This window comes from Molossus molossus, unplaced genomic scaffold, assembly GCF_014108415.1.
Source record: "Molossus molossus isolate mMolMol1 unplaced genomic scaffold, mMolMol1.p scaffold_m16_p_8, whole genome shotgun sequence".
Taxonomy (NCBI): Eukaryota; Metazoa; Chordata; class Mammalia; order Chiroptera; family Molossidae; genus Molossus; species Molossus molossus.
The window spans coordinates 24,160,318-24,176,380 of NW_023425402.1; the positions used below are offsets into that span (position 1 = coordinate 24,160,318).

The following is a 16,063-nucleotide window of genomic DNA, read 5'->3' on the forward strand; positions in this document are numbered from 1 at the left end:
GTGCATGTCATGGTATAGTTAAAATACCTTTTCAAGCAAATGAGCTTTAAGGATGTAAATATACTGCTCATGCATATCAAGTTCACATTTTCCAGCGTTATGAAACCAGCTTTGTTAGTACCCATGATTGTGGCTTGTATGTTGGAAGGAGAATAGAGGATTAAAGCAGATTAGATGTTGGGATAAAGTCTGACTCCTGTGTTCTGTGTGCTCACACATAAAAATTCTCCAAATCTGGATGTTACTATGGTGATATTAGCAAAAATTTGAGCTTTTGATCAGTATAGAGCTTAGTGCCTGTTGTAGTAATAGACAAACTCAGTTGTCTTCTGAATCAATTTGTTGTACCATTACTTGCATGGTGAGGTTTCTGGTGATGCAGAATTGTCACCCTGATAATCAGTGTTTGGCGAGAACACCTGTCTCCTTTCACAGTGCTCCTAATAGGCATGAATTGTACCCAAAAGGCAAGAGAATCTGCTGAAAAGAGTACCATTCTGGGGTTTAATAGAAATACAAGCAACATTGTTATAGCTGCTTTTACTGAGTCAGGCTTGTGTTCCAGTGCATGTGAAGTGTGTGATTACATTTTCCCTGATGCGTTCAAATCCCGGTTATTCCCACAGAGCTCCTGCCTCTTGCTCTGTGAGTTCATGATCTTAAGTAGAGCACTCGGGCTCTGGACTGAGATGCCCACTACTTTCAAACAGAGTTGGTCTCTTGCTGATGTTTGGAAGAGGAGCTCCAGCTCCCTGAGATTACTGTTTTTATGGTAACGGCACATTTTTGACATTCTGAAGTCTAGGAGCACATTCTGCTTCTATCCTGGTCCTGGTTATCTTTCAGTGATTACTAGTGAGCTATTTGCACATATCAAAGGAACAGGGTATTTGAATGAGGGTGCCTTATAGAGATGGTACTACTGTTTTTCTTTTAAAATTAAAATTTGAGAGGTAAATTGGGGGGGAGGGGTGTTTTTAATAGGGGTGGTGGTGATAGTTTTCCCCTGGGAAGTGATGTACAGGTTTCATTAAGAGTTGCTACTTATGGAGTGTTTGTATGGGGAGGAGGAGTAGGAAGAATCTCAGGAATTTTCCTTATACTTTTTTTCTTTGTTCTTTTCCAGTCTTTATAACCTGGCTTCACTGGAACTGAGAGAGAATCTTCTCACGTATCTTCCTGAGTGAGTCTCTGGGAAAATAAGAGGGGATTTTGTACCAAATGAATTTCTTCAAGCATTAAAAAAAAAAAGTATCAAGTATTTTGTCAAAAAGAGATTCTGTGTCTTACTGGAAAGTTTGAGAGATGTCAGCCTTCTCTTAATGGCCTTTCCTGTGCAGTATTAACAAAATCCAAATGAATCTTATTTTTGGAAACTAGTTTTTAGTGAGGAATACCACATTGCTGGGCATTTCTAAGTATTCTCTAAGAGTTCTTTTTTTCCTCTTTCTTTTTTTTAAATAGCTCTCTTACCCAGCTACGGAGACTAGAAGAACTCGATTTAGGAAACAATGAAATATATAATTTGGTAAGTCTGTATTGTAGAGTGATTTGAATTTAATTTCTTCTTACTTATGAACACAGATTTTGAGGGAGATCTGCAGGGATGCTTATAAACCAGTATTTCCATATATATATAGCTTGGCAACTTTACAGAACGTGCTACAGTTCACATGGGTTAAGATTGTGGTTTGGAGGTGTGGGGGGTCAGGACTGGATATGATGGGCATACGTGGAAATGACTGGCATTCTTGAAGAGTGTTGGGGCTGCTTTTAGGAAGGGGCTTGACCTCGGAGAAATCCCAACAGACCTCCTCTGTGGTACCCAATAATTAACCATTGACATAGGTTTCTCTCTTTCTTTACGAAAGACTAAAAGTTGGCTTTTTGTTACCATAACATTACTGTTTTTGTTTTAGCCAGAATCAATCGGAGCTCTCTTACATCTAAAGGATCTCTGGTTGGACGGAAATCAGCTGTCAGAATTACCTCAGGTAAGGGGCAAGTTCACATTTTCTCCCCCGCACATAAAGCAGTAGCCACCACCCCTCTCCTGTCTTCCCTGCTTCGACTTGAGATTTTCTATAAAAGGGATCTTGAAAACCAAAAAGTTTGGTTGAAAAAACCTCAACCCACTATTTCTAAAGATGGTAACTATATCCTTTAGTTTAGGAAGTCTTAATCCTTGCTACCCATACGGCTTACTTCCAGCCCAGCAAATTTGTAAATTACTGGGACCCCGCTTCTGAGAGCGTGCAGTTCTGCTACTCTTCGTGACGTGCCTTTTGGCCATACTTTTGATCACATTTTGCCCTGTAATTGATGTAAAAGTAATACTAAAAGTTTTTATTTCATAAATGGACAGTTTCCTCTTATATTTTTTCCCTCCAACTATTAACCGAATTTCATTCTCTGGTGTATAGTACAGCCAATCTTTAAAGTCAGGATGGCTTGCAGGATGCTCCAGGTGCTTGCATTTGAAAGTAATGCTGAGGTTGTCTCTGCTCGGCAGCGAGAGCCGGTGTGCTGGCTGTGCAGGCCAGGCGGGGAGTCCCGACACGAGGAGGAAGTACCAAAGTACACGTTCAACTGTTGTAGTGATAGCACTGGAGTTCCCACGACTTCGCTACGACTGCTGGGACTAGGAGCTCATCTGAGTCCATTTCCGAGGTCTTGGCTGCATTTGGGCAAAGGAAAGGACAGCTTAGCAACTGGTGTGGGTGCGGGTTTAATACTCAGATTTCCCTAGGAAAATAGGAGAAATCCTGATTTAGAGAATTCTAGTTACTTTAGGAGTCAAAAGACGGGGGGAAATGCCAGGAAGTTGTCAGGAAAATGATAAAATATCAGCTGTTAGAGAGGAGGGGGTAGAGAATATGTGTGTACAGATGTGCACAGATGATTCTGTGCAAAATGCCACATCCTGAACACAAAGAGATGACAATACCAGTAATTGTGTTATAAATGGTTCTTTAGACATCCCATCTGCTTCTCTGGTATAAACTTCTGTTCATTCAGGTCTAAACACATCAGACAGCCTTAAAATAGAATTATTTTCATCTTCAATAACAGAAAGAAAAGGATACAGTGACATCGTTACAAGGAATTAATGAAAAAGTAGAACTTCAGGGTTCTGGTGTGACATGAGTAGAAATGTAGTCTGGTTTCTTGTAGACAGGAAATGCAGGGGCGGGTCATGGGGTGCATATTTGCTAGGAGATAAGCTGGAAAGAATAGATTAGACCAAATTAAATACAGATCGAGGAATGTGTGGTTATGTAGACATCAGGGAGCCACCAGACTTTTTCTGACTGGAGGGGTGGTCTGCTTGCATGACTAGAGCGAGCGATGTTTCCAGGAGGGAAATACAGAAGCACAGTTTGTAGGACAGACCTGGGTAGAGAGAGGCCATGAGGCAGAGCTAACAGGCCAGATGAGAGGGTAACGAGAGTGGGAATTTGAATAGCAGTGGAATGGGAAAGTGGAAGCATTTATAAGAGAGAATGTGGATTTTTGTGAGTGGAAGGTGAGGTGACTCTTGAATAGACTGTTAGACTCATTCAGGTACGTGTCCCATTCCTGGGTGGACTGTTTTCCTTAAAAGCACTATGCTTCTCTTTTCTCTTGATGTTAAATGTGTCAGTGGGTCTGTATGCTTCAGTTTTTCTGAAGCAGCTGCATTGGGGTTTGTTGTAACAAGTACTACCTGTCATTGGAGATAAAAATAGATGGTTTCTTAACAGAGAAAAATCTCAGGGTCCCCCTGAAGTGTAAGCTGGTTATTAAGTGATTGATTCTAAACTTGGAGGACTGGATTCCAGCCTCCTTTTTCCTCCTGATGGTGTGACCTTAAAGTCATTTGTTCTCTCTCCGTGCCAATCTCTTCATCTGTTAAGGGAATGATTCCTTGCCTGCCTGAAGTTGGACGACTTGGCACCCCTCCCGCGGTGTGTCTGATTCATACAGCTTCCCGTTTTCATTGGAAGGGGGTCTGGAAACTTACTCTGAAGAAACATCCTTAGGACTACTGTGGGATTTGATTGCAGAATATCACTGTAACAGATTCCTCTGCTGTGGCAGGTTTAAGCCTGAGTTTCCTTTTCTGTGTCACCGATGTAGGAAATAGGAAATCTGAAGAACTTGCTGTGCTTAGATGTCTCTGAAAACAGGCTGGAAAGACTTCCTGAAGAAATCAGTGGCCTGGCTTCATTAACAGATTTAGTCATTTCTCAGAACTTACTAGAAACGATCCCGGATGGCATAGGTATGTACTGGAAAGGGCTGACTACTAAAGGGGCTGGCTGTTTTCTTGGGCGTTTGGAGGGCACTCAGATTCTTTGGTCGCCACAGTCGGGAGCTGGGGGTGTGGTTCCTTCAGTTTCCTTGCTGCTTGTTTATTTTTAAAGAAGGAATGCAAAAATAATACAATTTAAGTTTATCAGTATTCAAGTAGGTCCTTCACCCTGGTTTAGTAGCAGTTATAGGTATTATTACTTATAATTGTCGACTCATATCTACTTTATCCACACCTTGTCTCAATGATTTCAGTAGGGATTAACCCAAATAATGGACTGTGTTTCAGGCATATGAGCAATCACTAAGACATTTCTACTTGAGCATTCTAAATAGTTTAGGACAAAGTAACTTTGACCTTATTGCATAACCCGGGAAGGGCTGTTCAAGGTAGGATGGAATACTGGAGTTGAGCCTTTTCTGATACATCGAGAATAATCTTTTATGTTAATCATTCTACACTGTTTTCTTTGGAAAAAAAAAAAATTAGTGCAGACATTTTCTTTACCATAAAGGAATTCATTCCAGTTTGAGGAAATAAATGCAAACAGAAGGGGGACACAGACATGGACCTGCAGCTCCGCTGTGGCAGCGCCGCCTAGAAACTGTAAGGAGCTGCGTTTAACCGTGTGGCTGTAGAGCACTGCTGTGTTTGCCCTTCACTCACCTTTCAGTCAAAACAGCAAAGATCGCTTTTTGAATGATTTTCAGTAGCTGGAGAAGCTGTGTGACAGAGGACCCCTTTCTTCCCCGTGTGTGGTCGGGAGGAAAGGGGTCACCTATACTAGCACCTCGGCAGCAATATAGACATTGCCTTTTGGGGATCTGGACTCGAATCACATGTGGCATCTGAAAGACACATGGGGAACTGGGGGTGTTTGAGTGCTTGTCATAGGTAGAAGTTGGAGGCATGGAGACAACTGACTTCAAGTGTGTGAAAGACTGTCCTGGAGGAGTAGATTTATTACAGCTTCCAGTTCAGACGGTGACATGAAAGGACTGTGAATCTCAACTTGATTTAAGAAGGAAATTTAAAAGGAATATTTGTTAGAAAGTAGTTTGGGCTACTTTCTGAGGAAACGAGCATCCTGTCCCTAGAAGTATTCCAGGGGAGGTGGCCAGACCGCTTGCCAGTGAGGAGAAAGGAGACTCCTCTGTTGGGGTGCGCTGTGTCCCGTGTGCGATTCAGTGTGCCCGCAGAGAAACCAGTGTGTCTCTTTTTTTTTTTTTTCATCCTCACCCGAGGACATTTTTCTATTTTTTGTTCAGTAGAGCGGGAGGGAGAGAGAGGAAGAGAGAGAGAGAGAAACATCGATGTGAAGGGACACATCGAGTGGCTGCCACCCGCACGACCAACCAGGGCCGGGGACAAACTGCAACCGAGGTACGCGCCCTTAGCGGGAACCGAACCCGGGTCTCTCTGTACCGCAGGCTGACGCTCTAACCGCTGAGCCAAACCGGCCAGGGCCCAGTGTGTCTCTTGACAGGACAGGTGGAAACCCTCTGGGGACAGTGTTTGTAGGTGATCGATTATGCTAAAGAAAGAGCTTAGGGTTAGTTCTGCTTTGCCCAGGAGGATCACACAAGGCAAGTTAATCTTTTCGACATTTCCCTTTCTCCAGCTTTATGTCTCTTTTCAGTTAGAGGCTGCTTTCTGATTCTCCTGGGAAAGGCGTTAAACATGCCTGGCACTCTGAGTAGATAACAGGCCATCTGCTCTGAAGGCTGAGTCCCCTGAGGTGTCATTGAAAATGAGAATCTGAATGATTGAGGATTTTCTTCACTCTCTGGGGACTCGGAGGAGGCTGCAGTAAACAGTCTTCTTCTCCGTGGCCTGAAGGCACCAGGAAGTCCATCTTCCTGCCCTGAGTGGAGTGGACTCAGTCCTGCAGGGACTTTTCAGAGGTGACCATCTTGTTCTTCATGTGCAGAAACATGTCCGTATCAGGACCTTCACGGGGTCTGCTTCATTCATAAGTGATAGAATAAACTGCACTTGATTGTTTTTGATTTTAGGAAGGCGGTTTCTTGGAGTAAGATGAAAGTGTCTCCTCTGTACACGAAAATCTCCTGTTTTTAAAGAGCCGGCTGTTTGTTTTCTTTAAATCTTCAATACGATAGTGACGTTTTAAATGATTTGCTCTAACTGCTGCCTGTTTTTGATGTTCTGAACAAATGATTTTAACCCCTAGCCTTCTAATGATCTAAATGAGAAGGATGTAGGTCGCATCATGTGAAAAGCTGGGCAAGGAACTATTTAAAACACAAAAGAACAGCAGATAGGAAATACTAAGTGATGATAAAGAAAACAATTGTGACTAATGAGTTTAAGTAATGCTTTTACAGGAAAACTAAAGAAACTGTCCATCTTGAAGCTGGATCAGAACAGACTAACACAGCTGCCTGAAACAGTTGGGGACTGCGAGAACCTCACGGAATTAGTTCTCACAGAAAACCGACTCCTGGTGAGTGGCTCGCACATTCAAATGGATATTTTTAACACTTATTAGGGTAGATTCTACTTATTTGAAATGTGGGTGGACTAAGTGGCAATTTCCGTATGTTACATCCAAAAAAGGGACTCAGAAAGCAAATACCACCATAAATAAAGGTGGTCAGGTTCAACCTGCGCAAGTGAAGAAAGCAGAGTGTCAGTTTCCCTGTCGGAGCGTGTGTAAAACGTGTGCTCACAGTACGGGGCTGAGCTGACACCCGACGACGGGCCACCAGCGAGGGGCAGGTGTGCTGATGCCTCTGCGGCGCCCAGACCTCCAGAGGAAGCACCATTCTCTCGGGTTCTTTAGCGAAGGGGAAGAGTGGGAGAGAAGGGGAATGGTGGGTGGCCAGGGGAAGCCCTGGTGGGGCTGGGGACGGAATGCTGTTTGTGAGCAGCGAGAGAGGGGTACCTGCTGGGATTTGAGCTGTGGTCTCACCATGTCCTAGACATTGAGGGCGGAGGCGACTGCAGGTGTCCTGCGCTTGGACCAGGCTCCCTGTCCCACCTGGGCACAGGCCTTGGCCTGCACACCTGCAGGGGAGGGCAGCAGGGTGACAGCACGTCTCAGGTGCCTCCTCCCTTCCTGCCGCTGCCTCTGCTGTCCCCAGCCCTCCGTCTGTCCTCATCTCCTCTCCCCTTTTCAGTGGCCTGGTAGCCGCTATTTTTTCTTTATTTCACTTTCCTACCTTGCTCTTTTGCTGTCTTCATTTTGTCACTTTATTATTTACTCTCCTTTTTCTTCTCCTTGTTCCTTTTTTCCCCCCCTTTTCTTCTTTTTTTATAAGAAGAGTAAGCGATGCTCTTTAGTTGAAAACAGAAAAAGCCGAGAGTTGATCAAAGACAGAGTCAGTGGAGACTCAGCAGCATCTCTCCTCGGGCAGCTCAAGCAGACCCCTCAGGCAGGTGTGGGGCCTTCTGCCCTCGTTCGTGGTTTTAGGCTGGCGAACAGTCATCATAACAAATGTAAAATGACACTCACCCTCGGAATCCTTGAGAGCGCTGAAGACCCCCCTCATCCTGTGGGACCCCGAGCTGCCCGTGCAGCCCTCTCCTTCCCCTGGGTCCCGGCCCCTCTGCTCAGGGTTCTTACCCCTGCCCAGCCCTGTGGCTTCCACAGTCAGCCAAGCAGCCCCGGCACGGTGGCCCTCGGAGGTGCACGCAGCGGAGGGGTGAACCTCGAAGATGATTAACTTCTCATTGAGTTGAAGCGGCGTCATTACCTCTTGACTAGGTGTTTCTCTGTTCCCAACAAAAGTGCAACACATTTAAGTGCACAACCCCCAAGTGAGATTCACAAATATCTGACATTCAGGAAGAACTGTTTCTTCTGTTACTGGATGAGGTTGTATTCTTTATGTCTTTAAAAAGAGCTGTTTTACTGGGCCATGTTAAAAATATGTGTTAATAATGAAAATGTTATTTTTAACAGACCTTACCTAAGAGCATTGGAAAACTTAAGAAGTTGAGCAACTTGAATGCAGACAGAAATAAATTAGTGTCTTTACCAAAAGAGGTATGTGCTTTCAAAAAAATAATAATAAAATAATAATGATCAAGAAGTAATAACACAGAAGGGATCAAAATGTCAAATACTGTTAAAAGACTTGGGTGGTGCTTTTTTAAGGCATGAACTCCGATCTGTGAGTCTAGAGATGGCTGGAGAATTCGTAGCAAAGAGTGACCTTCAATAACCTTGAAGAGAGGAGGTGGAAGAGAGAGCTTGACGTTTTAGGCTTGGCCTACAGAGAACAGTGACCATCAGCAGAGATGGGTGATTGGGGAGTTTGGCAGAGGAAGTGGATGACTTTGGGTTTGATTGACTTTAATGTGAAATTAAACTGCCCCCTACGCCATGGGAATTATAAAAACGGGTCTTGATGCAGCTCTGTTCCGGACAGAGACACCCTGGGCAGGGTTCACGTCCGGGACAGCGAATGAAGTCCACCAAAGCATCCACATCGAGGAAGGGAAGTGAGGACCGACAGCCAGATTTTCAGAACTTTTTCTTGTCAGTGCTTCCAGCAGAACAGACGGTCGCGGTCCGTTGTGGCGAGGAGCCGTGTGGACTTGGAGGCAGTGAGGTTCTGGCAGGGAGGTGGAAATGCCGAGAAGGAGAAGGAAGCCCGCAGCACGTCAGTGAAGGAGGAGTCTGGGTGTGGTTGAGAAGAAGGCTTACTTTCTACCGGGAACTGGGAGAATGTGATTGGAGATGGGCAGTGTGTTGAGCTTGACTTTTTATTAACAACACAGCCTGAATTTAAGTTGAATCTCCAGTTTTCCCTCCATCAGATGCTGGTGAGCCCCACCCTTCACCAGGGCGTCACCCCACACAGTGTGGGACTGTGCGATGAGATCCCCGGCCAGGGGCAGCTTCCTTTGTATTGTTCTGTTTGACACTTTCCGACATCTGTCTGGAATAATTTCAAAGCTGCCACCTAACCAGCTGGCACTTGAGGGGTTCGTTTTTTCTGGGGATACTTCTCAGGGAGTGTGAACTTGGCCTGATTTCTTCCTTCCTGTCCTCATATCAGTGCTCCCTGGGTCAGACGGCTCTGAGTGGTGGAAGCACAAGGATATTGATTGTAAACGTGACCTTATTCCGACCATCCTCAGTCTGAACACTGGCCTCTAAACAAAACTGTTCTCAGCTGTTTTAAGTCTACATCTCAACCCATGTTAACTCACTGAACGCTCCCAACAGCTCTGAGGGTCATGGGGATGTCCCCACTTCACAGGGGAGGAAACTGAGGCCAAGGGGGCGCTTTCCTTGCTGGGGCTCACGCAGCTCGGGTCTGGGACATGTCTCCCGACGCTAGCTCACTGCTCTTTCCCCGGCCAGGAGCAGCTTGGCCGCTCCGTGGATACTGATTCAGCCCAACTGTTTCATCTGTGTGACCTTCAATAAAGAAAGGTCAAATTATCTTTAGTTTGGACATTTTAGAAAATTCAAGGTAAATGCCGAAGAGAGCGTTTTATTTATTTTTAAAATCCTCACCCGAGGATATTTCTACATCTATCTTCAGACAGAGTGGGAAGGAGAGAGAGAGAGAAACATGGACGTGAGAGAGACACGTCAATCGGTTGCCACCTGCAGGACCCCAACCGAGGCAGGTACCCTTGGCCTGAATCGAACCCGGGACTCTTTGGTCCGCAGGCCGACACTCTAACTGCTGAGCTAAGGGCCAAAGAGAGCATTCTAAAGTACAATGTGACTCCCCAGTGTCACCCCCACCCCAGCTTCCCTCTCCCTCTTCGCCAATTCTTTCTTTCAAAGGAACACATCCTGGACAAGAACTTCAGACTTTTATTGTGTAAGACGATCAGCACCATCTTAGCATCAGCCCTCTGTTCACTTAAGAGAACGGAAGTTGCACTTCGTGTTTCTTTTTAGAGGGTTATACCTAGTGTGTCGGCATAAATTTACTAGAAATAGCTTTCCATGATTTGAAAAGTGAACGTATTTCTAGCTTCAAAGCATTTTAGCTATCACATTTTATCCATTTTCTGAGAAATGATGATTGGGTTTCTGGCATCTAGAGTTGGATAAAGGAATGAAGACTGTACCTGTTCCTTCAACTGCCTAATAAAGCAGAGATTGTTTAGGCTTTTAGGACCTGGGCCTTTTCTAGCACACCTTCACTCCCACTCACACACACCACTCCCAGAGCAGGAGATGCCCTGAGCACATCTCCAGGTCTGCTGCGGGTCACAGCTTGGTAACTGGCAGCAATGGTTCCGTGCTTGCCTCTGACCATCCAGGCTGAGCAGCCAAGCCACTGGGACCTCCTGACCTCGAACTGCGTCATGTTGGTCTGGGCTGCGTCATCATGCTATGAGTCTCTGTGCTTTGAGTGTGCTAGGCCCTCTGACCCTGTGTGTGTGTGTGTGTGTGTGTGTGTGTGTGTGTGTGTGTGGAGGGAGGCTTTTGCCCAGTGACCACGTGTGTACTCGCTCTGTTTCCATACCACTTGATCAAATCCTGCACTTTCCTGATAGGATTCTTTTCTTTCAAAACGTTATTACTTAAAAAAAAAAAAAATGTTATTACTTTCTCTGGAACAATTAAGTTATATGCATGACACATCTAACCAGAAATGCTGACCAATTCAATTTATATGCCAAATATACTTAGTTGTATTAATTGCCATTGGTCTGGTGTGCTGTGTAGTTCTTCCTAGTTTTTCTCTTTTTAAAAATTTGATAGTATTGTATATTGTCAGTTTTATAGCCCAGCTTCTTAGTTAGAGTAGCACTTACTTGCATTTTCCCCCAAATGGTTGAGGGGAAAATGTTTGTAAGAGTGGGTCACAATAATAGATTGTGTTTTGTGGTGTTATTCGTAGTAAACATTTGCAAATCAATGAATGTCTCTTGTTTTCTTAATTGTTAGCTGCTTGGAAATTTAGAAAAGTCAGGTAAACTTGTTACCTTGTAAGTATTGTTCAGACCACAGTTGCATCTCTAACTTCCATTTGCTTCGTCAATGCATGAAGATTCAAATCCAAATCCGCTACTGCATTGTGTGTACTTCATCGTAAAATAGTGGACATTCTCCTCTAAACTCAGTTTTGTTTTTTTTTTTTTTTTTTTTGTTTTTAAATGACTGCATGGCCTGGAACCTTATTTTGTTATGTCAGATTTGTTCAGATTATTTTCTCTCAAGAGAATGCTTTTCTGTGAATTACATTTTAAGTTAATCAGAAACTCTCAAAGGCATAGCTTGACAGCTCATCTGTCTTCACTAAGTCCTGGTTTGTTGGCACCATTCTCTCTCATGGAAAAACCGGATTCGCTTTGTTTGCTAAATGCGGCATGCTTCTGATTTTTCAGGCAACTTATTTGTATCTTTATTTCTCATCCTGTTGCTCAAATATGTTTGCTTCTGGGAAAAGGAGGTTCCCTAAACATCTCATCTTGTTGGTAGAGGGAAGAACAGAGGAGAAGAGACTGTGTTGTATGATCTGTGGATAGACAGGGAGTTGGCATATGTGTGATCACAGGTGTGACGAAAGACAACCAATTACTTCATAGTAAGTGATTGTAGTCACATAGTAAGATTAAACAAATCTTAACTTTAAATGGCCTGGACCATAAAGAGTTTCTAGCTGAAGGAAATTGACTGTATTTCCAAGATATTAGACCCCAGTGTTTTGTCTGCATTAAGTCAAGATGATAGTGACCCCAACTACATCACACCTGTGCAGCCAGATGCGACAGATGGGATTTGCAGATCATTCATCCAAGCCTTTCTTTATCAGGAGATCTGTCAACATTAATTATCCATAAATATTATTGTGATGTTCAGAAATGTCTGTGGTGGTCAAGTATTCACTTTGTGGATAGCTTTCTGCCTTATTATTACAATTTAAAATTATTTTAGTGAGTAATTAAGAATATTCCCATCATATTCTAAATGATTTATTGATAAATGAAAGATAATTTAAAACCTAAGAATACTAGAATAAAATATAGTTAACCATTGGATTGCAAAATGAAGAAAGCATTCCTAAACTTGAAAGAGGAAAGAGTCATAAAAGAAACAATTGGTGGGTTTCTCTATATAAAAATTAGACTTCTGACTTTTTTTTTTATCCTCACCCGAGGACATTTTTGCATTTATCTTCAGATAGAGCGGGAAGGAGAGAAGGAGGAAGAGAAAGAAACATCGATGTGAGAAAGACACATCAACTGGTTGCCACCCACACGACCCCAACCCAGGCTGGGGACAAACTGCAACCGAGGTTCTTGTCATTAGTGGGAACCGAACGTGGGACTCTCCAGTCCGTGGGCCGACGCTCTAACCGTTGAGCAAAATTGGCCAGGGCAGATTTCTGACTTTTAAAGAGGTACAGACAACCTGGAGGCAGGGGACAGTTACAATATTACGAATGAATGATGTCTCTCCTTACTCTATTGGAAATTTCTTGTATCATTGAGAAAAAGATGTTCCCACTATAGAACAGTGGACAAAAATGAGAGCAAAGAACCCTCTTTCCACAAGAATCAGTAAGGATTTATAAAAGAAAAAAACAGAAGTGGCTATAAGTACAAAAAGTTTTAACTCCTTCAGTATTCACAGAAATGTTAGTAGGAGCCTTTTGACCTATCAGATTTTCAAGATTAAAATAATAATAATAATAATACCAAATTTTGGTGAGGCTACAGGAAAGTGCATATTTATTATGGAAGTATAAATTATTATGGCTACTCTGGTGGGAAATATGATAATGTCATTAAAAAATTTTAAAGTGTGCATACCCTTTGATCCTGCCATTCCAGCTCTGGGACTTCTGTCCTAGGAGAACAGTGATGGATGCACACTGAGCACAATGCACAAGAATGTGTGCTGCAGACGCCGAGCCAAGCGTGGCTGGGGCAGCTGGCATGTGCTGGGCACTGTGAGCGTTCCTGCTTGTTCTTGTCTCATTTTCACAACACTTCTCTGTGGTTTCCAAAATATTTATGGAGCATTAGAAAAATATGCCACAGATGATGATGGAAAAGGCAAAAATGAGTCTTCGGTTTCTAAAATTACGCATCATAATATTTCTGTTCCAACTGTGTTTTGACCAGATTTTGCATATTGTACATTTTCCTTTCGGCCAGTGAAAGGTGGGTTCAGTTCTGTCATAAATAATATTGAAAGGAAGATACCAAAGGACATGAAAGCTCCTTTATACTTCACAAGTAGGATGTAGGCAGATGAAGGTAGGCTTTCTCTCTGGATCATGGAAGCTGCCTGATTGTCTTCTCTGAGGTAATGTAACCTGGAGGCAATTAATACTTAGTGAAAGTTGACCTGACCAAAGGTTTGCTTAATGGTCTGCAGATCCCATCTCCTTGAGTTGGATTAGATCAGTAACTAACAGGTGAGGACAGTATCACCTTGACTTGAGACACAGAAGAGCTAAACAAGGATTTTTAGTTATACTCTGTGATTCTCGGAGGATCCAAGTACATACAACCCCTTAGATTCTGGGAAGTACTATTAGGTAGTTTAAGGGAGGTTTAAAAATATCAGCTTCCTACATGACTGATAATAAGTTATTTGAACAGTGACTCCACTTCCCAGAGTTTCTAAGTGATAAGAGATTTTATCCCAATGGCCACTTTAAGGAACCTGGAAACTCTGCTTCCTGAACCCCAAAGAGAAAGCAAAAATACATGTGAATGATACGCATATTGTATGCTAAACTCGTGTCAACAACTCTCCCCTAGTACTGATACAGAATGCCCTGTGATACACTGTCAGGGAGACAGTGTTTAGGAAGTTCAGGTGCATCCAGGTCCTGCTGAGTAGGCTCTCCGGTGGTGATTGAACTTTTCATTTGGATGTGTTTTCAGTTCTTTAAAAAACAATAGCTATTGTTTTTTACACAGTTATTTTGGCTGCAGCAGTAGACAGGTTCTATGATAGGTGCTAAATTATATTTATGGCTTCATTTAATTTAATCCTTATTGTTACTTTTGGTTAAAGTAATATATTCAAACCCACAAAACATGATCAAGTCTGAATTCTCACCCAGGTCTGTGTGATCTCAAAGCATGAACTCCCTGCCATGTACCGCATTCCTCTGCTGTCTATGAAGAACTGTCTTTTGAGTTATGGGTTTGACTGCTTAATAATTGTTCCTAGAAGTCAGATGCCGGTGCCATCCCTTCCTGGCTGATTTGGAAAGAGGGCTGTGTTTGGGTGAATGTGTGCCTGGGACAGCCTGTGCCCTTGGCAGTGGTGAAGGCCTTCCTAGCATTCTGCCACACCCGCTCTTTGCTGGCATTGTTTTCCCAAAACCATAGACAATAGAGATCAGGGGACCACCTGCTGTGACAACCCAGAGGGCCTAGGAGGCTCTTGAATACAGTTGCTTTAGGTACTTGGACATCTCTAATGGGTTAGAGAGGGAAAGGGAAAAAGATAAAAGAGACTAGAAACGGTAGACAGCTCACACACTCCATTGGGAGCTCACGTTACTCCCTCCACCCCACCCTGCCCCCAGAAGCTTAAAGAATGTTCACTTCTCCAGAACCTTTATTGCTCCTACAACTTTTAGAGCCCTCTCTAATGCAGTTTAATTGGTTAATTAACTGTTTTGAATATATGGTATGTGCACGTGTTACAGTTGGAAATGTTCTCACAGTGTAGTAGCAGGGCACCAAAACAGATAGCCTGCAGGTGGCTGGGACAGCGGACAGCTTCATGACCAAGTGCCCACAACCACGGTGTAGCCTTGTCTCTGTGCACCCTGTAGGAGCTTATTGTCCCAGCAGAGGGCCATGTATGAGAGTAACTGATAGGATTTGCTTTGCCTCCCTGGAGGAGGATGGTAGGGCTGAGGAGGGTCCAGCCTCAGCCACGTGCTAACCTGCAAGGCCTCCCTGAAGGCTAGCAGCACCCCCTCTGAGCCCGGGCTCTGGTGCAGATCCTCTTCCACGAAGCGGGGTCGGGGGGAGTCCCCTCCTTAAGAACCTTGAGTATTCCTTCCCATAAGTAGATTTTCACTGGGATCATCTACATTTATCAGAGAGAACTAATCATGTTGATCCTCAAAAGATTCAGGGTTTCGATTTTTTCCCTTCCGTGATATTTCTGGGCACCTAAGTAAAACTGATGACTGCCTTCATCAAGGGAAGGAAGAGTGCTGGGCCCCACAGAAGATCCCTTTAGGATACCCTCTATTCAGTACAAGAGAGGTCACGTAAATGATTCTTATTAGACAAAATGCCTACCCATAGCCGTAGATAATTACTTTAGGTGGCAGCCTTTCACTAGTAAGTAAATTAATAAATATAAATGTATAAACATACCTAAATGAGAAATGTTGGTAGGTAGATAACCTTCACAAGTAAGAAGATAGGATGGGCACTAAACTTTCCAAGCACCCTGAGTACCTATAAATGGGGAAATTAAACAGTAACTCAAAGGATCTGGTGGAGGGTTTATGCAGACCATAACTGTGAAAGAAATGCAGAGAGCAGTGTATTCGTGTGGACCAGGGGGTCCTGGAAAGACTTTATGAGGTAGAAGATGTTCATCTAATTTTGGGTGATAGGTAAGATTTGAAAAGACAAAAAGAAATAGTTGAACCAGAAGTGTAGGTGTACCCTAGAGGACAGCGAGTCAACCAGTGTCGCTGGGCTGGGGATTGTGAATGCTGAGCAGCCAAGGGGACAGTGTAAAAGCCTTTGTGCATATCCGGGGTTTCCCTGGTGATCGGAGACGAGCGTTAGTCCATGCTTCTTTATGTTTATTTTTCTCTTATATCCGTTAGGTTA

General features: G+C 43.6%; 1 protein-coding gene across 1 annotated transcript in view; it reads left to right on the forward strand.

Moving 5' to 3' along the window:
* LRRC1 (leucine rich repeat containing 1) overlaps positions 1 to 16,063 on the forward strand; it is a 127,518-nt gene that overhangs the window by 97,990 nt on the left and 13,465 nt on the right. The window contains exons 5-10 of the mRNA XM_036248945.1: positions 1,127 to 1,183; positions 1,465 to 1,528; positions 1,920 to 1,994; positions 4,120 to 4,264; positions 6,640 to 6,758; positions 8,220 to 8,303. Coding sequence (XP_036104838.1) covers positions 1,127 to 1,183; positions 1,465 to 1,528; positions 1,920 to 1,994; positions 4,120 to 4,264; positions 6,640 to 6,758; positions 8,220 to 8,303 — 544 coding nt within the window. The remainder of the gene's footprint in view (positions 1 to 1,126; positions 1,184 to 1,464; positions 1,529 to 1,919; positions 1,995 to 4,119; positions 4,265 to 6,639; positions 6,759 to 8,219; positions 8,304 to 16,063) is intronic.